General features: G+C 39.5%; 1 protein-coding gene across 1 annotated transcript in view; it reads left to right on the top strand.

Moving 5' to 3' along the window:
* FBLN5 (fibulin 5) overlaps positions 1 to 22,372 on the top strand; it is a 154,221-nt gene extending 131,849 nt beyond the window's left edge. The window contains exon 11 of the mRNA XM_043985995.1: positions 21,649 to 22,372. Within this exon, the coding sequence (XP_043841930.1) occupies positions 21,649 to 21,810 (162 nt within the window). The 3' untranslated portion in view covers positions 21,811 to 22,372. The remainder of the gene's footprint in view (positions 1 to 21,648) is intronic.
* The last annotated feature ends 2,625 nt before the right edge of the window (positions 22,373 to 24,997 follow it).

Genomic DNA, 24,997 nt, shown 5'->3' with positions numbered 1-24,997 from the left:
ATTTTGGCGGGGCAATGGGGGTTAAGTGACTTGCTCAGGGTCACACAGTTAGTAAGTGTCAAGTGTCTGAGGCCGGATTTGAATTCAGGTCCTCCTGAATCCAGGGCTGATGCTTTATCTACTGTGCCACCTAGATGTTCCCACATGTCTCAGTTTTAAATCTGTGCAGTGCATAGAGCACTGGGCCTGGGGTCAAGAAGGCCTGAGATAAAATCTGGCCTCAAAACATTTAGTAGCTATATGAACCTGGGCAAGTCACTTAATCCTGTTTGCCTCAGTTTCCTCAACTGCAAGATGATCATAATAACAGCACCTGCCTCACAGGGTTATTATAAGATCAAATGAGGTAAAATCTAAAAAGCACTTAGCACAGTGTGCCTGGCACATGGTGGGCATGCAATGTTTATTCTCACCACGCCCTCCCCAGCCTTTACTCATTCTCACAACAGTACCCTTTTTCATAACTATGTGTAGATGGCTTTTATTCCAGATACACTAGACTCCTTCCTTCTCTCTGACACATGTTGAGATCATAGCTGAGACAGAAGAGGACAATGAAACTAGCTTGTTGCTACCGCCAAAGAACACTGTCTCAGTCTGATACCTTGGATGAGACAGGCTATCAATCAGCTGCTGATGCTTCACATCTCCTTCAACATGTGGTGTTTTTCTAACCTTGCTTTGCACAGTTCTCCCACCTGCTGGGGATTTTTTGCTCTTGGACTCAGTTCATGATTCTTCCTTGCCCTTCTGATCAGCTGCTTTTGTGGGCTCCAGGTTTTGACCTTAGCCCAAATTTCTGTTTACTCTCCTGGATCTTAGTTTGCAACATACCCTGCCCCACAACTTTCCATCTCTTGGTGTGTTTTCTCTCTCTTTAGGTTATTTCTTGCCTCTAATTTCTGCGGAACATTGGCCCTCCACTGTAACCCTGTAGGGGTGGGGACATAGCACATACCTTAAATATTCCAAGTGCCAAAAGCCGGGGTGGGGGGAATTGGGTTGCATGCTTGTAAAATAAGTTCCTTTAGAGTATAAATTGTATTATTCTTTGTATTGACATCCTCAGGACTGAGCACAGTGTCTGCCACATAGTAGATACTTAATGTAGCCTATATAAGTTCTAAGAATTCATATTCCAACTTCTAGTCTTACTGATTAATCTCAGGTCTTGGAGTAACATTTCATCTTTCTCTCAGGGTCTTAGGAGTACCCCTGAGGAATTATGGGTGATACATGTAATGCTATAAGCTTGAGCCTCCACCAATATGTCTTCTTCTCCCCACTCCTCCATATTATCAGTTGAGAATTTAGTCAGTCAGTCTTAAGTAACTTTGAGAAAGGGATAATTACTAAGGTGATGCAGGAAAACAGTTGGTAGACAATGCCCCCCCCCCCAGATTATGTGACGTTTTCCCATATATATATATATATATATATATATATATATATGTATATATATGTATATGTATGTGTGTATACCTATATCTATCTATCATCTATCATCTATTTAGCTATCTCTATATCTGTCTATGTATCTATCTATTTATCTATCTAGCTCTGAAGTCTGTGGATGGACTTGAACTTAGAGAGCACATATGGCAAAGAGATAAATCACAGCTTCTGTTGCTGGAAGTCCTTTCCTCCCAATCATGAATACTCAATAAGTTCTCCTTTGCCTCCAGCTTATCCTTGACTCCCAATGCAGACACTGCCATTGCTGTCCTGAGGGACCATGCTGGGACACTAATGAGAAGATGAGAAGTCCAAAATTCTCCGGACCCTTTAAAGCTTGAAAAGTCCTCCTCTGGTAAAAGTGGAAAGGGGGAAGAACATTTGGCCAAGGCCAAACAAAGTCCAGACCTCACCTTCCCTTCCAGGTGGTTCTTCCTCAGGGGTTTTTACTGGAAATCCATGATTGCACTAATTTCTAGAATTTTCTCATTCCAGATAACTTGATACCTTTATATAGGACCTGGAGGACAAGATAAAATCCAGCAGACTTCTGGTTTGGCATTATTCCACTTGATCAAATGGGCTTTTTTAAAAAAAAGTATTTTATTATTTTCCATTTACATGTAGAGATAGTTTTCAACATTTGTTTATATAAGATTTCCAATTTCAAAATTTTCTCCCTTCCCCCTCCCCTAGACAGCAGGTAATCTGATATAGGTTATATATACATAATAACATTAACCATATTTCTGCATTAGTCATGTTATAAGAGAAGAATCAGAGCAAAAAGGAAAAACAGAAAAACAACAGCACCGAAAACAAAAGAAATAGTATGGTCCAAGCATCATCCATATTCCACAGTTCCTTTTTTTTCTAGATTTGGAGAGCCCTTTCCATCATGAGTCCTTTGGAACTTTCTTGTACTATTGGATTGGTGAGAAGAATCTAGTCTATCACAGTTGATCAACACATAATGTTGATGATACTGTGTACAATGTTCTTCTGGTTCTGCTCATCTCACTCATCATCAGTTCATGCAAGTCCTTCCAGGTTTCTCTGAACTCCTCCTGCTCATCGTTTCTTACAGCACAATAGAATTCCATTACATTCATATACCACAACTTGTTCAGCCATTCCCCAGTTGATGGACATCCCCTCAATTTCCAATTCCTTGCCACCACAAAAAGAGCAGCTATAAATATTTTTGTACATGTGGGTCCTTTTCCCTTTTTATGATCTCTTTGGGAAAAAGACCCCAAAGTGGTATTGCTGGGTCAAAGGGTATACGCAGCTTTATAGCCCTTTGACCATAATTCCAAATTGCTCTCCAGAATGGTTGGATCAGTTCACAGCTCCACCAACAATGCATTAGTGTTCCAATTTTTCCACAGCTTCTCCAACATTTATTATTTTCCTTTTTTGTCATATTATCCAATCTGATAGATGTCAGGTGGTACCTCAGATTTGTTTTAATTTTCACCTCTCTAATCAATAGTGATTTAGAGCATTTTTTTCATATGGCAACAGATAGCTTTGATTTCTTCATCAGAAAACTGCCTGTTCATATCCTTTGACCATTTCTCAATTGGGGAATGACTTGGATTCTTATAAATTTTATTTAGTTCCCTATATATTTTAGAAATGAGGCCTTTATCAGAAGTACGGGCCATAAAAATTGTTTCCCAGCTTTTCGCATCCCTTCTAATTTTGGATGTATTGCTTCTATTTAATGTAATCAAAATCATCCATCAAATGGGCTTTTGAAGACTTTTCATACTTAGATTAAGACTTATGACTGATTGACTGATTCTTTAAATGGGGTAGGGTAGGGGCAGCTAAGTGGCGCAGTGGATAGAGCACCGGCCCTGGAGTCAAGAGGACCTGAGTTCATATTCGGCCTCAGACAATTAACACAAGCTGTATGACCCTGGGCAAATCACTTAACCCCAATTGCCTCACCCCCCCAAAAAATTGGGTAGGGTAGAGTAAATGAATCAATCTTACCCTTATATTAATAAATGCTTGTTGTAGATTAATTTATTGGTGTAAATGAATGGTTCTAGAAATGGTCTCAGCCAACTGTCTCAACTATTAGTGTATAGTAAGGTTCCCAGACTAGTTTACCAGTTAGAGAAAAGAGGAACTCAGAAATTTCTGGACCTTCAACCCCTGGGGACTCCCTGCATCTTAGGCCAAGATGACTGGGTATATTGATTTGTATATTGGGACTAGTTGCCCATGTGTCCACCCCTTACCCTCCCAAGGAAATGCCATCTAGTGAATGATATGGAGGAATTCTTTCAGAAGATCTTGGAGACTTTCAGTATTTTCTTTTAACTTCAAAATAGCTAGCTGTTGAATTCACTTGCTAAGCTTTAGGAACAGAAATATGGCACAATAGATAAGTTCCTTTGGGAAAGACCCAAAGTCAGGATTTATCTTGGAATATACTGGCCATGATAAAAAAAATTGTTAAAGAAGATTTGGCCAGGCCTATTTGAGAGGAATAAGCAGGAAGATTCAGTAAGCTGGGGGAGTTAACCACTGACTAACTGGTACTTATCTTGCAATATACCCACTTAGAGTCCTATCTTCAGTTGTGCCCAAATCTACTGCAATTTCTCCAGCATTCTTCCCTTCCCAATAGTAATGTAAAGCATGGAAAGGCCTCCCTAGGTTTTGGGTTACCAGATCTGGCCCACAGAAAACTTGCTTCAAAGCACAATAAGAAATAGGGTTATCCATATATTTTCCTGCTCACCTCCTTGGATAATTTGGGGGGGGGGGAGCGTTTTTTGATAATGACCACTTCCTTCTAGTCCTCGCTCCCAGTGAAAAGTACAACTTTCCTAACAACTCTTCCTATTCTCGATTCTTGAGATTAAACTTAACAGTAATCAGGATTGCCAGTCACAGCTCAGGTGAATTTTGGAGCCTAGAGGGTTTTAATGGATTTGACCTTCATTTAGCAAAGATAACTTCCCCTGAGACCATAACTCTCTTTCTGGTGATAGTTGAGGTAATTAGCAGGCACTTAATTCTTTCTGGACAAGTGATCCAGGAGACCAAGTCTTTTCTGGTTCAGCGCAGCAATATTATAATCGTTCAGCCTTAATATCAGCCACTCACATACACCCAAGAACTTCTCAGCCATTTGTTGCCATGATTTTCCTAATTTGGACGTTGCCTGGAATTTAGGAAATGTCACATTCTGCTTGGTGTATTACTAGAAGCACAGGTTGGAGTAGATATCTACCTTACCTAGCTATGGCCCCCAGCTACACTGTAACCTGACATTCCCTTTCCAATTCTAGGAATTCTGGGACACATTCAATATTGGGACATATTCAGTTATTACCTGTAGTAGTACTTACTACTACTACTCACAAGGGCACCTAGGTAGTTTGTAATTTTGCAGTTAACTTGGTCCTAGAAGCATGAAATCCATCTTTCTATATCTCCTCATGCAAGAATATCTCAGAAAACAATTATTAAAGGAATCATGAAAACTTCCACGTCTCCCACCAGCCCTTCAATACTATTTGTTAATTAATTAATTGATTAATTTTTTTTTTTAGTGAGGCAATTGGGGTTAAGTGACTTGCCCAGGGTCACACAGCTAGTAAGTGTTAAGTGTCTGAGGCCGGATTTGAACTGAGGTATTCCTGATTCCAGGGCCGGTGCTCTATCCACTGCACCACCTAGCTGCCCTCAATACTATTTGTTAAGAAAAGGAGCAAGGAGTTGAGGCTCTGCTTTGATTAAAGGGTCTTGAATTCTATTACTATCTGGAATCAATACTGGACCAACTGGCTCAGGCTGTGCAGTTTGTCAAATTTGACCTCCAGGGAGTGTCCAATCAGATTTGGATGGTGGAGGGTCTGAGCAGAAAATATCCTTCAAGGTCTGTTATGGCCTATATGAATAATGAAGTATGCCACGTGGATTGTACAATGGTCCTGCACTATTTCATAGGTCTACAATCTCTATTTTTAAAGAATTGATGGACTAGCAGGGCGGGGGTGGGGTGGGGTGGTGTAGTTTGGCTCAGTAATATCCTCATCTGTGCCTGGGATCTCTCTCAACATTCTGAATCCGTCTGGGCCATTCTCCAGTGCCTAGGCCAACACCAACTGCCAATTGGAAAAACAGCAACTGAAAAAACAAGAGATGGAATTCATGGAGCACTTAATAAGTTGGTGCAGGGTGCATATAAATCTACTCAAGGTGGAGGTTGTACTAGAATTCCAGGAGATATGCAATGCATCATCAGTTTGGTAGAATAACAATGTCACTTCATGTTCAAGTTTGCCCTGATAGACCTGTGTAGAAACATCTAAAGGTATTCTAATAGACACCAGAGGCAGGTGGTGCATTTTTTTGAGTTCAAATAGCATGCTGCCTTGTCTTCCTTCTGGCAAAAAACACTCCCCCCCCTTCCAAGTTGGTGAAGATTTTCTAGCTAATATGGGAATTTTTCCATGACTACTCATGTATAAGATTTTCCACCAATACTATTTCACTGAATCAAAACCTTGTATTTATGGAAAGCTTCTGGGGTGGGGTGATGGCCTTCTGACCCCTAACTATGGTATTAAACCTGAAAGAAGAGGGGAACATACAAGGGTATGCTGGTAAATGTTTAACAACCAGTTCTCTGTGTGTGTGTGGGGGGAAGTACACTTGACATATTTTAGTTCAATTTGCATTATCATTAACATTTTTTCCATCAACAAGACAATAAAATAAATCTTTTTAGTGTTTATTTCTGAGATGTAAATGTTCACAAGGGCGGCTAGGTGGCATAGTGGATAGAGTGCCAGGCTTGGTGTCAGGAAGACCTGAGTTCAAATCTGGCCTTAGACACCAGCTATGTGCCCCTGGGCAAGTCACTTCATTCTGTTAGCCTCAGTTTCTTCATTTGTAAAATGAGCTGGAGAAGGAAGTGGCAAACTACTCCATTATCTTTGCCAAGAAAATCCCCAAAGGGGTCATGAAGTGTTAGACTTTACTGAAATGACTGACAACAAATGCTCACCATGAAAATTTAACAATAACCTCTTCAGAACACAGGCTCTAAACTGGCACCAGTACACCCCTGTAATGCTATCATGCTCCTGTATAAAAGAACATTCTATCAGACTGATTTCTCATATGAGTAGTCACCCTTGATTTGTACTCTTCCTCATTTGGAGTGCTTTCTCACGCCTGTTCCTTGTAGGTCTTCTCTCTGTCCTTGGACCTTTTGCCCTTGGTTCATGATTTCCTACCTCAGGTTCTAGATTGGTCATCTGTTGACTCCTGGCATCAAACTCAACTGAAATTTCTATTTATTTTCTTGAATCTTGATTTAAACACTGCTCTTTTTCTCTCCAGTTGTGTTCTTTTCCTCTAGGTTTAATTATCTCTAATCTCTCCTACTCTTCAAACCCCTGCACCCTTTCTAACTCTCTTACTTTTGACCTTGGGCCTCAGTTTACTTAACCTCTCTGAACCTCAGTTTTCTCATCTGTAAAATGAAAGAGGTGGGATTGTTGGCCTCTGAGCAGTTGCCTTAGAAGAATTTTCCACATTTTATGCAAGAAGATACTTAATATTTCACCTCACCTTTATGCCTTTATTCCTATTCTACTGATATCCTGAGAGGCAGTATAAAGTATAGTTATCCCATCCACATTGCTACTTTTCCCATGGTTTTGATATATTGAGAGTTGGCATAAGAAATTAAATGAGAATTTGGGGGGAGTTTTGTGGAAGCTGCAAATGACATGTGAAGGCCAGCAGATGACACAGAAAATGTTTAGAAACTCAGAAATGCATAAAATATATGTATAGTATCATATAATATCAACATAATTTATCTTTTAATACCGTAATCATTCAGATTTCTTCTTTGGTATGAAGGGAGAGTCAAAACATTTTATAAGGAATTTCTAGAGTCTAGGGATTGGGTAAGGGTGGGGCTATGCATCCCTATCCCCGCCTCCAGTCCCCACTGTGGAAAGGAAATCTGTATTGAATAGAGAGCTGACCTTGGAGTCAGAAAAACCTAGGTTCAGTCTTATTCCCGACACATATTAGCTATGGCACGTTTACAAGCCAATTACCCTCTCAATACTCTAAACTGAATTATACGGAAAGTGCTATCCTGCTATAGGAGATTTTCTTCATTTAGGAGTTCTACATACATTAAATCCACAAGTCCAGTCCCTATCCCTACTACACTATGTATGGTAGTTTGCTTGAAATTCCCCCTTAGAATTTAGCAGTTAGGGGGCAGCTAGGTGGCACAGTGGATAAAGCACCAGCCCTGGATTCAGGAGGACCTGAGTTCAAATCCAGCCTCAGACACTTGACACTTACTAGCTGTGTGACCCTGGGCAAGTCACTTAACCCCCATTGCCCCCTCAAAACGAAAACAAAAACAAAAAAAGAATTGAGCAGTTAAACTGAGGATTTTGAAGCAACAATGTTGAACCAATAACCACAGCTCTGCATATGGACGCACACACACATACACATATTCATACGCTGCTTGTTAAGCTCTTTTGGAACCCTTTTATATCCAGTGAGCCACAAAGAGTGTAAATGAACTGCCTTGATGGATCATTGGTATTTATTGTTATACAGGTGATTTGGGGACATAATCATATCTGGCAAAGGGACCGTAGTCATAGGATTCTAACTGCGCCAAGTTTTCTTTTACATGATCTGTATGGAGTAGAGTGACAGAGCCAAGCTGAGCTGACATTCTCCAGCCTGGCAGTTTCCTGATTGTCAAACAATGCTGATCACACATGAAAACATACTCTGTGATCCAGGGCCAAACTGGGAGTGTACATGCCAGGATGGGGTGGGGGAAGAGGGGTGGCTAGGAATGCATTGGTCTGGGTGGGTCATGGGTCCCTCTTAGCAAATGAAGGACCCTGTGGGGGCAGTGATAATTGGCATCCCTCACTATCCATGATCCACTATCATAAGCCCTGTGGAAAGGCTGGCGTGGGTTTTCCCTTAAAGGAATGTGCGGCTGGAGTAAATCATCCTGTCAGTTTCCTCCTCCTTTCCAAAATTGTTTACTCAGGTGAAATTAAGCTAGAATGAGCTTCATAACTCACTGAATGTTAGAAAACCAAAGAACTTCACAAATCATTTAGTAGGAGTCTCTTCCTTTTACAAATGAGGAAACTGAGACCCAGAGAGGTGATTTTGCCCAAGGTCACACAGCCAGTCAACTGCAGAGTTCCAGTGCTCTTTGCCATAAAAAGCCACAATGCATGTAGCCCCAGAGGGGAGAGGGGTTGTCTTTCTCTCCTCTCCTACCCGGACTCCCTTTTTCATTCTAGAAGCAGTTCTACTTCTTCACCAGCAGAGACTCTGGTGATAAAGAGCAGGGCTATCAAGGAAAGATACCACAGTAGAGTGGAAAACACATTGGTCTTAAATTCAGAAAAACTGGTTTTTTAATCCCTCCCTTACAATCACCAACTATGTGACCTCTGGCAAGTCACATGACCTATCTGAGTTTTAGTTTCCTCATCTGTAAAATGGGGGAGAATACTACTTTCAGCACCAACCTTATAGACTTTAAATATAATCAATCATTAATATAATGGGGAGCTACTCATTTCTAAAATCCAGATAGCAGAGGGGTCTATATAAGCACTTTGCCTCTCTCCTCTCAAACTCTCAAGATCAAAGATTTAAGGCTTGGAAGAGATCTTAAAGTTCATGCCGTCCAAAACCCTCCTTTTAACAGTTCAGAGATGTGGAATAACTTGTCCAAGGTCACATGGCTAATTATTTGGCAGGCTTTGAACCTAGGCCTTTGGCTCCAAAGTTGGTACTCTTATGACTCCATACACCATGTTGCCTTTCACCTTTACAATTGATAGCTATTAAGGCCACTGAGAGGGGCCACCATGTTTGTTTTTTGTTTTTATTGTGTGGTTTTTTGGTTTTTTTTGGTGAGGCAATTGGGGTTAAGTGACTTGCCCAGGGTCACACAGCTAGTAAGTGTCAAGTGTCTTAGGCCAGATTTGAACTCAGGTCCTCCTGACTCCAGGGCCAGTGCTCTATCTACTGTACCACCTAGCTGCTCCCACCATGGTTTTAATGAGCATCTATATGCAATTGATTCTCATATCTATATATACAACCGTGGTCTGTCTCTTGAGCTCCAGTCCTATGTCATCAGTTCCATTTGGACATTTTGAACTAGATGTTCCATAGGCATCTAAACCCATATATGTCCAAAACAGAACCTGTCTTTTTACTGAAATCTTACTGTTTTCCAGCTTTCTTATTGCTGTCGAAGACACAGCATTTCTCCCAGAAATCTAGTCTTGCAACCTTGGTGTTATTCTCAACTTGAGAAAAGATGGGCTCTGTTTTGAACATGTTGAATTTGAAATGGCTATGGGAATCCAGTTCAGGATGTGCAATAGGCAGTTGGTGATGCATGGCAGCTAGGTGGAACAGATAGAGCACTGGGCTTGGAGTCAGAAAGACTCATCTTCATGAATTCAAATCCAATATTAGACATTTGCTAGCTGTGTGACCCTGGGCAAGTCACTTGACCCTCTTTGCCTCAGTTTTTCATCTGTAAAATGAGCTGGAGAAGAAATGGCAACCCACTCCATATCTTTGCCAAGTAAATCCCAAAAATGGAATCTCAGGGAGCTGGACATGACTGAAACAACCAAACAAGAAGAAGAAGAAGAAGATGTATGACTAGAGTTCAGGAGAGAGACTAAGGCTAGATAGAGTTGAAAGTCATCATAATAGAGATGATAATTAAAAACATGGAAGCTGAGATCACCAAGTGAAATGGGATGGAAGGAGAAGAGAGAAGCCCTCAGGACAGATCTGTGGAGTATACCCACCTTTAGTGGGTATGTCCTAGAGATGGATCTAGCAAAGGATACCGAAAATTTATGGTCAAACTGGTAGAAGGTGAACCAGGAGACACAAGATCCCTAAAGAAAAGAGAGTATCCTGGAGAAAAGGGTGATTAACAGTTTCAAAAATTATAGAGAAGTTGGGGCAGCTAGGTGGCACAGTGGATAGAGCACTGGCCCTGGAGTCAGGAGGACCCGAGTTCAAATCTGGCCTCAGACACTTAACACTTACTAGCTGTGTGACCCTGGGCAAGTCACTTAACCCCAATTGCCTCACCAAAAAACAAAACAAAACAAAAGTTATAGAGAAGTCAAAGAGGAAAAGGACTTAGAAAAAGTGATTAGATTCAATAATTAAGAAATTATTGGTAACTGTAGAGAGAGGAATTTTAGTTGAATGATCAGGTCTGAAGCCAGAATGTAGGAGAGGAGAGCAGAGGAGGGGAAGGACCAAGTTATAGTTAACTTTCTAGAGCAGTTTAGCTATGAAGGTGAAGGAGTGATATAGGATGATAGCTATTAAGGAGGGTCAGATCAAGTAAGGTTTTTTTTTAAGGATGGAGGAAACATGAATATATTTGTAGGCAGCAGGGAAGCAAGAAGTAGACAGGGAAAAATTGAAGATTAGAGAGAGAGAGTGTATGAGAGGGTGCAATTTGCTGAATCAGGTAGTATGGAATTGGATCAAGGGTGCGTGTAGAGAGGTTTGCCTTAACAAAAGGTCTTCCTTTTCATGTGAGCCAGGGGTGAAGGAGGAAATAGTATGGTAAAACATCTGAGTGATATGACATGAAGAAGTGAGGAGAAGAGAGAGGGCTCCTGGCAAATGGCCTCATTTTTTTTTTCAGTGAAATATGAGGCAAGGTCTTCACCTGAGAGGATGGAAGGAGAGGATGCCACGGGAGGCTTGAGGATGGATGAAAAGGTCTGTAATAGCTAATGTGCTAAATGGTATAGTGAATTGATTAGGGAGGTGTGAAAAGACTGTCATGCTGCAGTGAGGGCCCATTTAAAATTATGTGACATAAAATTGTAGCTGACTTAGTCAACATGATTTTATGATTTTTATCCAAATCAGTTCATCATTACATGAATAGGAGAAGAGTTTATAGAAGATGGGAGTAACTCAATGCTGGCACTTGGCAAGGCATGATTGGCTATAGGATAAAGGGTCAAGGGACTCATGTAAAGGATGGTATAGAACTGAACTGGTTCATCGAAGGGGGGAGATAGGGAAGAAAGGAGCCAGTGCAGAGTCAATGGCCTGGGAAAGAACTGAAGGATGAAGGGATTGAAAGTCACAAGATGGCTGAAGGAATTGTTGTCGTTTAGTAGTTTCATTCTTGTAAGACTCTTTGTGACTCCTTTTTGAAGTTTTCTTGGCAGAAATATTGGAGCAGTTAACCATTTCTTTCTCCAGCTCATTTTACAAATGAGGAAAGTGAGGAAAACAGGGCTAAATGACTTACCCAGGGTTACACAGCTAGTAAGTGTCAGGTCTTCCTGACTCCAGGCCAGGATCTCGATCTACTGAACCACCTAGCTGCCCCAAAGGAATCATAAGTATGGGGAAAGCTGGAATAATAAAATATGATCTGCTAAAGGGATGTCAGTATTCATGAACATGGGAGTGGAACATATGTAAGTAACGGCAAGATCAATAGTATGATCCTTTGTGAAGTTGATGTGAAATAGGCGGGGGTAAATAATGGAAATTGAATAGCTCAAGGAACTAAGAAGTTAGGGTCTTTGAGGAAATATCAATATGTATCTTGAAATCTTATGATATGAGGGCAGGAGATGTAGTAAAGATAAAGCCTGTGAACTAGGCACTGAAGGAAGGAGAATGTCTTGAGGGCCAAGAGATAACAGCCATCAGCATCTTGACTGGAGAATAATTTTGGATTGAATGAGGAATGAAAGAGGAAAGGTTACTAAGTGATGTTAGTAGTGGGAGAGCCTGGAAATGGCAATGGGGAGGAAATACCTAATCTCCCACCATGACCAGTGAGTCCAATAAAAGTGAAAATGGGACCAGAAAGGGCAGCCAGGGATGAAGTATCATTAGAAGGGAGCCAGGCCTCGGTGAGAGCCAGAAGATGGAAGGAGTGGGAAAGGAAAAAACTTAAGAAGAAAGCAAATTTGGGTGCAGCTAGGTGGCATGGTGGATAAAGCACCGGCCCAGGATTTAGGAGGACCTGAGTTCAAATCTGACCTCAGACACTTGACACTTACTAGCTGTGTGACCCTGGGCAAGTCATTTAACCCTCATTGCCCCCCCCCCAAAAAAGAAGAAAGCAAATTTGTTAGCTATGTAGTAGGCATTCCAGAGAAGGCAATAAATGGAGTCAATCATAAGTCTGGAATAGGACATTTGGGAGGGAGGTTAGGGGTGAGGGGAATGAGAGTATAGGAACATGCAATGGGAGATGGGAAACAGGATTTGTATAATGACAGCCAGGGGTTTGGAATCACTGGGATACGAAGAGTATGAGGGAGGTCAGTGTCCATAACCATTGGGAAATGAGGCTACACAGAGTATCAAATGCTTAGAGAGGTCTATTGAAGAAAATAAGTGATTAGACTGTTCAAGGCCCTCCTTTGAGGTGTAGCCTAGGGCTATCTTTTTGGATCCTGGTTCTGTTATATAATGTCTTAGCCATCCCTCTCAACTTTGTGTCATCTGCAAATGTTTTGCTTGGATAGTAAACATATTTTCTTTGAATACTATTATTTTTTTGCTTCTATTCTTCTAGATTATCTTTCACTTTTGTGTATTTGTACTTCCAATTTAGTGTTTTCTCTTTTGTTCCACTGGTAAGACTTGACATTGCAGATTCCAGTTTTTCTATTCTGCCCATTATTTTTGGCATCTAGGCCATGCATTCTGCCCTCATTATTCTAATTTCTCTTGTAAAATACTCAGGAACAGTGTGTGGTGGTTTCACACTCTCCTTGAATTCCAAGGGACTTCTGTCTCATGATTGAGATTGTTTTCCTTTGTTTTACAATGTTTATTTATAGATTTCTCAACTGGGTTTCTAGATCTTGAGGCCATAGCTCCTTCTGCCATTAATATCTTCCCTGTTGATTTATCTGCTTATGTTCCAGGTCTTTATCCTTTATGAGATTTCTGGTAATTGCAGTCTCTCCCCATATACCTCCCTCCTCCTTGTTTTTCCCTGTTGATTACTTTTTGACTCTGATGGTGATTTACCTCAGGGCTGGCTCTCAAAGTATTTCACTCTCTCCTAACACAGGACAATACGTGGTTCATCAACCTATGTCTTTGCCCCAAATGATTTTTTTCTTTTTTGGGGGGTGGGGGGTGGGGTGGGGCGGGGAAGGGATAAAACTGTTCCCAGCTGGATACTGAGCTCTTTCCCTCAGGCTTAGTGGAATACTGAACAACACCTGTACAAGATGTGTTGTCCTCTTCTCTCTCTTCCTCATTTCTCTGACCTGACAATTGAAAATGCTGCCATGCTGGTGTCACTCTTGTTGGGGGTGATTTTTGTCATTAGGAGTTTGAGTCTGTGGTTCTGGGAGGTGGGGTGGGGGCATGGGGGTGTGTGAGCTAGGGAGCTGAGCTCTCTTTCAAGCCCAGACGTGTCCTAACCCTTTAACTCAGCTTCTCTGCTCTTTGGCAGAGATCTTTTGCAGTCCAGAATATGGTGTTCTATGGGAGAGGGCAGCAAACTTCTGCCCCTGGAGCAATGCTGATGCAACAGCCTTCTGCCACTATCCAAGGAAGCTTCCATATCCTGGAGTTGGGACCTGTATGGCATTGGAGAGAGGGAGGGGGATGGAGTTGTTGTAAGCCACTGGGCCCACTCTTTGGGTTGGTTAGTGTAGCCTCACTGCCAGTGGTGTGGTGTGGTGGGTAGTCTGGGAGGGATACTTAACTTAGTATAGACATCAGTTCATGGAATTTTTATCACCTTCTTTTGAGTTCCCAGTGTTCTAGTCTATGGAGATAAATATATTTTTTTTCTTCTTTGGTATATTACTTCTGTTTTGGAGAAATATGAGAGGTAGGGATAATAGAAAATGTCCAGTCCTCCATCTTCTTTGTAACATCTGTCATCAGCAAATTTGATAACTGTGTTATCTATACTCTAGCTTCTTAAACTGTGGGTCATGACACCATATGGGCTCATGTAACTGAATGTGGAGGTCATGAAAAATTTAGCAACAGTAAAAGGCTATGTATACCTATTTTATACTCCTATATACCTGCAGTTGTGTAAAAAATTCTCAGGCAAAAAAATTTTGGTCATGAGTGGGAAATGTTTAAGAAGCCCTCATCTACATTTTCATCTAAATTATTAATAAAAATGTTAAACAACACAATACAGATAAGAACAAATGTTCAGGGCACTCCATTAGAAATCTATATTTGCTATGACCTATTAATGACTACTCTTTAGATCTGATCATTCAACTCCTTTTGAATATACCTGAATTGGATATTTTAAAAATTCAGACATTTGCTGTTTTTTAGTACTGTAGCAGATTCACATTCCTTATGATGGTTCAGAGAGAGTAACTCAATATTCATGTTTTCTCCTTCCTTCAGTACATTAAGACAGTGACATTAAATTCAGATAGAAGCTGATCCCTGTGGGCAGCATATTGACTTAGAAAATGACAAAATAACATTATCTATGTTGTATTTTCAATTTATTTTATTAAACATTTCCCAATTATATTTTGATTTAGTTCAACTTCACTTGGCTGGTGCATGTGGCTCATAGTAGCTCATTTGATGCCTCTGCTCTAGGATATACTTTGTCTGGACATGGTGACTTGAATAAATCATAGGGAGCCAATTTCTCTCTTACTATGTTCCTCTAGTTAACTTGTCTATTAATTCTTTATTAATTTTGTTCTTTCCTTTTTAATCCAAAATTTATTCCCCTTGATAGAAAGAACAGAAACAAAGAGTATAGTATTTCTGTCTTTTCTCCATTGCCACTATCATTGTCCTAACCATCCTGAATACTAGTCTTATTTCTTCATTGATCTTCTTCCTTTTCCTTATACTGCAGAATAATCATAATAGCTAACATTTATGTAATGTTTACTATGTGCCTGGCACTGTGCTAAGCACTTTACAATTATTATCTCATTTGACCTGCATAACAGCCCTGCAAGGTAGGTGCTATTATTATCCCCCATTTTATAGATGAAGAAACTGAGGCAGATAGAGGTCAAGTGACTTGCTCAGGGTCACACAGCTAGGAAATATCTGAAGCTGGATTTGAACTCAGGTCTTCCTGGTCCAGTGCATTATCTAAGTGCCAAGCATTTGCAGAACAAATCTTTTTTTTTTTCATTTTTAACATTCCTCACCAGCTTCAACTCATATGAATTTCAGTGGTCTTCACTCTGTTGTAACATGAACATGTCATGTTTTGTATTCATCTTCTGTTACTTTCCCTTGCTTCTCCCTGTACATCTTACAAATTTAAATAAGTTGATGATTTTACTTGTGCATCTACCCTGGTTATTTTTCTTCTTCATTCAAATTTATTTTTTTTTTTATTCTAGAATGCCCCCCCCACTTCCTGGGCTGACTTGTCCAGAGTCCCACAGGTAATATATGTCAAAGGAGGGACTCAAACCCAGGTTTTCTGAGTCCAAAGCTGGCTAAGTAGTCATTATAACACACTACCACCCACTTTTCCTTTCTCAAAAATGTCAAGATATAAAAAAATCACTTTTCTTCAAGGTGACAATTGTTTCTACTTCAGGACCCAGTTCCTTCTTTTTGGAAAGAATCAAGTCCAGCTAAGGAATTCAACATTTTGGTTCCTCTACCTTTTGAAGGATGAAGTTTCCATTCAGACAAACTAAAAAATAATTCTTGTTTTGTTTTTTGTAAGCATTACTTCCATTGATATGGATATGGTATGATCTCAAGGCCCTTTATTTTTTTGGTTTTATGCTTCGAACTCTCTTTATCTTTTCTCTTGTTCTTCCTAAAATGTGATGGCTAGATCTGAATCTAGCATATAAGGTTACAGAAGGAAATTTTATTTTCCTTGTTCTATGCATTTTCTCTCTCTCTCTCTCTCTCTCTCTCTCTCTCTCTCTCTCTCTCTCTCTCTCTCTCTCTTTCTCTCTCTCTCCTTCCCTTCCTCCCTCCCTCCCCGTACTATATCTCTCAATTCAATCTCTTTGCATTATTTTTGTCTCTTCTATTGTATTGCTGATGCACATTGAGACTCATGATCCACTAAAACCCTCAAATCTCTTGGACTAACTGCTATTCAGCCCCATTTCCTTCCTCTCACACTCATGAAGTTAATTTTTGAACCAAAGCATAAGACTATCAATCCTTACTAAAAGTCATTTTATTGGATTTAGCCTAACCATGAGATCTTTTGTGGATTTGTACTTCATTGTATTCTCTATGGCTTTTCAATTTGCAAATTTGATGACCCTGTCATCTACACATTTATGTAAGTCATTGACAAAAATGTTTAATAGCACAAGGCTAAGCAAAGATCACTGGGATGGTTTACTAGAGCTTTCTTCCAAGCTAAGGGTCTAGCTATTCAGTTAATTCCAAATCAGCACTGTGGCATAGTGGAAAGTACACTGGATCCAGAGTTAAAAGTCCTGTGTTCAGATCCCACCTCTGACACATTTACCATCTGTGTGCCCTTGGGCAAATCATTTAACCTCACTGAATCTCAGTTTTTCTACCTATAAAAGGAGGGGAAGGGGAAGTAGATAGCCTCTGAGATCCCTTTCAACTCTAAATCTCCATCCTATCATCTAGTCTGAAAGGACAGCATGGAGAGAACTTTGTTCAGTGCTTTTCTTGACTAATAGTTCTGTGACTATTGGTAAAGGAAATGAAGTCAGCTTAACATGAGCAGTTTTTGATGAGGCCATGCTGATTCTTTGATCACTACTTTCAATTGTGTTTACTAACCACCCCTTTAACAATACATTCTAGAATTTTGCCAGAAATCAAAGCCAAACCAACAGCTTTTGAAAATCAGAAGACTATTTGCCCCCTTTCCAGTCATGTGACATTTCCCATACTTCTTGATTCTGACAATGACTTAAGTAATCACATCTGCCAGTTCTTTCCCTATGTAGAGGCATAGTTGGTGTGAGCTTTAGTGTACCTGACAGTATTCTTATAGAATCTTGCCATGCCTTATAGTAATTTTCTATTATTTCCCCTTGCTTCTGTTTTCTATGCATATCTTTGAAAAGATCTAATTTGGTTGATGAATTCTTTTGTGTTATCCACATTAACTTCTTTAAATGACTGCCCCTTTTCCTCCCCTTCATAAATTTTCTGTTCCTACCTTCAAATTGTATTTATTCATTTTCTCTGGGCTAGGTTCTATTTTAATATTTTAGGCCATGTTTTTCTACATAACCCTTCCCTGAATCCTTTGAAATCTGCTTTCCTCAAATATAGGATTCATGTCAAACTGTGATTGGCTTTCTTTTCTTACGTATCAAATTCTAAAGACAGACTGACTACTCCTTCCTAAGTTGCAAACATTTCCATTTTGGCAAACAAATTTCCATTCGGTGAGAATCACTTTCAGAATAGTAGGGCCTCTCATTTGCTTGAGTCCTCAAAAACTTTAACACACCATTAAATTTTTTTAGATGTGTTTCCTATATGTAGCAACATAATGAGGGGGGAGGGAATTTGTTTTATTACCTACTTGGTCATTCTATCTTTCTTTTTATTGGATTGTTCAACAAATTCACATTTAAAGTTATGATAGGTTTGGGCTTTCTTCTGTTTATTTCTTTCAAATTTATTTTTAAGGTGGTATTGGATCCTGTGATCAGTTTTACCAGATTACTGTGTTACTGGCCTATTCCTCCCTTGGTGCCATTTAATTGTCTCATCCCAAATTCCTTGAATTTAATTAAATTATTAATTTCTTTTTCTATTTGTTTTTCCTCTTTTTTGACCTTCTAAAGGAAAGGTCATGCTTAGATAAGCATGTTATTTAAAATCTACAAATTCCTCGAACTTTTTAGTTTAAATAACATCCTTTAGATGAACCCTTTGCAAGCGATTTTCCCAAGAAATTTGCTTTTTCTTCCTCCTTATTCTTCTTTTCTTTTAGTCTATTCTGAATTCTAACATCTGCTTCCTGATCTTTATCCTTTTTTCTCTCTGACTCCCTCATGAGGATAGTGTTTCTGGCAGTCCAAATTTGAACTCCCTCCTTTATCCTACTTCTTTTTTGATGAATTTGTATATTTATTGCCATTCATTTTTTCTTCTTCTGTACCTCATTCTTAGAAATATCATTTCAAGAAGGAAGCACTGTTCATTGGAAGCACTGCTTTGTGGAGGTAGTCATTCTGTGCCCTGTTTCATGAAGCCTAGTCCTATCTTTTGCCCTTGCCATGATAACTCAGTACTCCTGGAGGGAAGTTAGGTGGTTCAGCAGAGAGAATGTTAGACTTGTGATCAAATCCAACCTCAGGCACTTAATGTGTGACTCTGAGCAAGTCATTTCACCTCTGCTTGCCTCAGTTTCTTTAACTATCAAATAGGGATAGTGGTGCCTAATTCTTAGGGTTGTTGTGAGGACCAACTGAGATAATATTTATAAAGTACTTTGAAAACAATAAAATGCTATATAAATGGTAGCTAGTATTACTCTTTTTTTTTTTTTTTGCAGGACAATGAGGGTTAAGTGACTTGCCCAAGCTCACACAGCTAGTAAGTGTCAAGTGTCTGAGGCTGGATTTGAACTCAGGTCCTCCTGAATCCAGGGCCAATGCTTTTATCCACTGTGCCACCTAGCTGCCCCTGGTATTACTCTTAAAGCCATGATATCTCCATCTCTGGTTCTATCTCCTTCTTACCTAGAGACAAGTAGGTGATACAGTATATAGGGTGCTGAACACAGAGTCAGGAAGACCTGAGTTTAAATTTGGCCTCTAATACTTAGTAACTTTGTGATCTGGTGCAAATCACTTAACCTGTTTGCCTCAGTTTCCTCAACTATAAAATGGAAATAATAATAGCACCTACTTCCCAGGGCTATTGTGTGGATAAAATGAGATAATATTTGTAAAGTGCTTAACACAGAGCCTAGCACGTAGAAACTTTTATATAAATGCTTATTCCCTTCTCCTGCCAAAATAGGTGTTGGTTGCCATAAGGGACTCATATGATCCTTCTCATTAGTAGTGCACAGCCCTCAGAAAGGATGGTCTTATAGTATCAAAATAATCCTCGGAAGAAACTAGTAATAAGATTCTTGTCTCTTATTACACTTATCTCCCGTCCTAGATCATTCTTTACTTCTAACTTGACCTTTTCTTTCCCTTTCAAGGGAAAAACCTTGAAATCTTAAGCACAAAATATCCTATTGGCCTTCTCACTTTCTGCCTTTTTATTTCATTCCTTTCTATTTTTTTCTGCGTGCTTATATTTATCAGTTTTTTCCTCTAGAGGTAGATAGCACCTTCCTTCATAGGTCCTTTGTAGTTGATTTGAGTATTTATAGTATTCAGAATAACTTAGTTGTTCACAGTTCTTCTTTTTTTAATTTTAATTTTTTGCAGGGCAATGAAGGTTAAGTGACTTGCCCAGGGTCACACAGCTAGTAAGTGTCAACTGTCTGAGGCTGGATTTGAACTCAGGTCCTCCTTATTCCAGGGCCAATGCTTTTATCCACTGCGCCACCTAGCTGCCCCCAACAGTTGTTTTTCTAACAATATTGCTATTACTATATTTGATGTTCTCTTGGTTCTGCTCATTTCATTCTTCATTACTTCGTGTAAGTCTTTCCATGTTTTTCTAAAATCAACCTGGTCTGGGGGCGGCTAGGTATCGCAGTGGATAAAGCACTGGCCCTGGATTCAGGAGGACCTGAGTTCAAATCTGACTTCACACACTTGACATTTATTAGCTGTGTGACCCTGGGCAAGTCACTTAATCCTCATTGCCCTGTAAAACAAAATAAAATAAAATAAAATAAAATAAAATAAAATAAAATAAAATAAACCAGGTCGCCATTTCTTATAGTACAGTAGTATTTCATCACAATCATGTACCATAATTTCTTAAGTCATTCCCCAATTTCATTCCTTTTAAATAAGTTACATTCCTAGATAGCTATATTCCAGTTGTGTCCCTCCTTTCCACCCCATATTTCAATGGTAACTCTGAGGTCAGCTGTGTCTCCTCATTTTTAAGACCCTTTGCTTATTTTACTTGTTAACCATACTTTGTGCATTTAAGGCTGCTAAATATATGAAGCCAGGGATTTTATTCATAATTCCTTTTTTGTATTTTGTTTTCTGTGAATTGCATCTCTATTTCTATTCTTTCTATAGTAACTATTTGTACCTTCCTATATTGTGGCTACTCCTAATAGTATCTATATTTAATATGTAGTATAGTATATGCATATACATACACATATTATATACAATATAAAATATATATATATATATACACACATATACATCTTACTATCTATTTTTCAATATCCATTATTTTAACACATGATGAATCTGCAACTTAGGGAGCTGACATTACTTTCTCAAGATCACAATACTAGTCATGATAGAGCTGGATCTAAAATTGAAATCTTCATCTCTAGGGTCTTCCAATTCTATCCCATTATTGTTCAGTAACTGCTTGGGCACTTTGGAGAGGAACCTTCCTTACTATGTAATTAGTCCCTCTTAATTACTGTCTTATTGATCTCATCTCTGACACTTAATTCTAGTGCTTCCTCTTGGCTGATTATCTTCAAATTATCCTCTACATGTTTTGATTATACATAATTATGTGCACATTATCTCTCTCGATAGACTGGGAGCTCCTTGAAGGCATGAGCTATCTTTTGATTTTTCTTTTTTTGGGGGGTAGCCTTAGAACTTGGCATAGTGCTTGGCACATAGATGCTTACTGACCATGTGACCATAGGCAAGTGATTGTGCCTCTGACTTTTGTTTTCCTACTTTTATGCCTATCATGATGTGAAGGTGATGAGTTTTCTAAGGCTCAAAGTTCTGGCAGATCTTACCAAATTAGTAAGGTTTTGAGTATGGTCTAAGTATCAGCCTAGCTAAGGTTCATTATTATCAGGTTGGCCATAAGATGATGAATTCTTTGACCATGGCCCACCACGAATCAGATGAAAAAATAAACAAAGCCTAATCTTACAATGGGGATAAATTTGAGTTCTGGTGAACAAATTGCATTGTAAACCTTAAGGTGCTACAGAAATGTGAGTTTTTCTTACTATTACAGTCATTGTTTTTATTCTCTCTATAGCAAACCGGACCCATCAGTGCCACCTTGGTGATGACTCGACCTATCAAAGGGCCCCGGGATATCCAGCTAGACTTGGAAATGATCACCGTAAATACCGTCATCAACTTCAGGGGCAGCTCTGTCATCCGGCTGAGGATATATGTGTCACAGCATCCATTCTGAGTCCCAAGCTGGGGTTTTTTTTAACACTCCAACATGCCAGAAACAAGAGAAAAAGAAAAGAGAAAAAGGAACTTTATCCCTTTCCTGCTGAATGTTTCTCTCAGGAGTCAGTGTTAACTGTTCTGACTCCACAATCAGTATTACCCTATGGACCTGCTGGTCTATGACACTCTGAGGGAAGCACTGCCCCAACCCCAGAACTTTCTATGATGCAAGCATGTGGAAGGGTATTGTCATGTGGCTCAATTTGCTATCAGTGGTGATTTTAAAATTTGATTATTTCTTTCTTTTCTATTTGATTAGGTTTGGCCAGGGTGTGATTATAATGCATAGGACTGTGAACACCTTTCCTCTGCTCAGACCTTCCCTTTTCTTCCTTCCCCTTTCTGTCTGGAGCTACAGTGCTGCTTTGCAATGGCCCCAAAGAACTGGTGGAGAATGCTGGGTGTAGCTAGTTTGCTCTTGCATGTACTGAGAAGGCTATAAAAATCAAATTGTGGCAGGATGTAAGCATTTTTATAGAGTTTGTTTCAAAAACATGTCTGGAATTGTCAACCATAAAAGAAGTTTCAGTTGTTCCTAAATTTGTCTGATGGTTTAATCCTTTCTTGACCATCTTGGGCCCATTAAAAAAAAAAAAAGAATGGGAATGGTGGTTCTGGGGGTGGGGTAAAACTCTTTCAACATGTCCTTGAAAATCACTTTCATATTTGATTTTTCCAGACCCAATTTCCTACCCACTGTAATGCAGCATATGATGATATAACTAACTTAAGTAGTTTGAGGATCGGTGGTTCCACTCCATTGGAGTGGATATTCCTTTCACAGATGCAAAGTCCAACTCTTTCACCTTAGTGTATGGTCTTAATGAGATGCCTTGTCTGAAAAATTCATCATATGAAGACCAACTCCCTGGTGATAAACTTTATCATAATAAATTATATTTATGTAACACTTTAAGATATAGAAAATTCAAACATCAAAACAATCCAGTGAGGTATGGAGTACAAGAAGTATTATCCCCACTTTATCAATGAAACTGAGGTCCGATGAAATGATTTCCCAGAAGGTCATACAGTGACCAAGGCAGGACTTAAGCCCAGGTTTTCTGAATCCAAGTCCACTAAAATTTCTACTATAGCCCATTGTGTATCCTAGAAGGACCTTTCAGTTATACATTCTCTAGAATTATTATACAAATAAAATCAGGAGTCAGGAAACTCCAGCCCAATTCAGTAATAAAAAATCCATATTTTATTGACTTTGATTTGCCATTATGGGTCAGCTCTAGTTCTATGTGAGCCCCAGTTATTGTAGACTAGAGCCCAAAGATCATTAACCACTGGGCATAAATCTCATTTATGAGTCATGAAATTGTTATTTTTTAATAGTTTTTAGAGAGGAAGGGGAAGCTAACATTGAGTTAGCCAATAGATTTGTTAGATTTTGATTCTTAAGTCATTTAAACTCTCTGAGATTCAGTCATCTAATCTATAAATCACAAGGACTAGACTAGATCTTTAGGTCTTTTCCAGCTTCAAATCTTGTGATCCATTTTTTAAAAAGCTAACTGTGCTTTCTAGTGTGGGGATGAAATCAAGTTGTGGTAGGCTTTAATAAGAGAGAAAATCTGTCAAGTCCTTGCTGCACAGTATATTGGGTGTTATTGAAGGTATCTTTAGTTAGTCATCTCACCAAACAACATCTTTTCTGTTTATTAGAAATCTCTGATCAGAGGTACCAAACATTTTTCCTCTGAAGTGCTTCTTTGGTCTTTCTAAATGCTTCTAATCAATATGGTATGGTGAGGTGGAAGAAGTGAGAAGTAAACACTGCTTATTTGAGGTCACAGACCCAGTTTGTGGCACAGGGTGAAGAAGACCTGGCAGTACAACTTGCTGATGGGCATGGTGGTGGAGAATTCCCAAGAGAAGTGGGGAGCTTGGTAGTGGTGGCCAATTTGGAGACTGGCCAGGTAGGTATTGAACTTTATCAGTAGATTCATTAACAATGAAGCTGTTGGGTAACACTGACTTGGTAGTTTTTTTATCGGTCAGTGAATCATAGGTCAAGAAAATTTCCTTGGAGATAGGTCTTGTTTGTTTTACAGTCGTAATGGACCTTAGAGATCATCTCATAAAACTCCCTCATTTTACAAATGAGGAAACTGAGGCTTAGAGAGGATCAGGTCAACTGAAGATTACCCAAATGGCAAGTAGAAGCTCTAACATTCTGGTAATAGTATTCTTCCTCTAAAGCAAGTGGAATTTTCATTAGGCCATAATATGTCAAGCAGGTTCTTGGATAAGACTAGGAAAAGCAGGAAGACATCATACCCAACTCTCTTCACATTTTCCATAAATACATTTCTTTCCCATGAAAAAGGATTGTTGTATGTCTTTTTATGAGCAAGGAAATCTTTATTTTTTATTTTTGCTGGGTTGTGACTTTCCCAGGGTCACACAGCTAGTAAGTGTCAAGTGTCTGAGGCCAGATTTGAACTGAGGTCCTCCTGAATCCAGGGCTGGTGCTCTATCCACTGCATCACCTAGCTTCCCCAGGACATCTTTATATGTCCACACTGTCTACCTTCTCTTATAATCTTTAGAGGTTTTAAACTAAAAATAGGCACCTTCAAATTATTTCCATTTGAATTCATCCAGTCAAGTTCCACTGACAAACAGAAAAAAGCTGAGAACATCCTAGACCCACAGCCTGGAAAAGACACATTTTGTTTATTCACTATTTCGTTCCACACACCCTGCTGTCGGTTGGTAAAGCTCCATCGTCTAGACTCAGATCATAGACTCACAGACTGTGAAGAGCTGGAAGGGACTTCAGAGCTCATCTAGTTCAAACCCTTAACTTTACAGAGTAGGAAACCATGGGGAGACAGGGTAGAGCAATATAAATGGCCCTTTATCTGGAGTCAGAGGACTTGGGTTCAAATCTCACCTCTGATGAGCTATGGTTACATAGGTAACATGAAATTGGACAAGTCACCTAACCTGTATAGGCCCACCTTTTCTCATCTGTAAAAAGAGAACAGTGAATTAGCTTACCTTTGGAATTCCTTTTACCTCTAGATTCATAAGGTCCAGATCCAAGACCAAAGTAGAGTTGTGCCCAGATGGATTCTTCCCTTCTGCACAAGTCAGTGAGGAGAGGTAAGGGCATCAGATGCTGG

Source organism: Dromiciops gliroides, chromosome 2, assembly GCF_019393635.1.
Source record: "Dromiciops gliroides isolate mDroGli1 chromosome 2, mDroGli1.pri, whole genome shotgun sequence".
NCBI lineage: Eukaryota > Metazoa > Chordata > Mammalia > Microbiotheria > Microbiotheriidae > Dromiciops > Dromiciops gliroides.
This window is presented reverse-complemented; position numbering and strand designations above follow the sequence as displayed.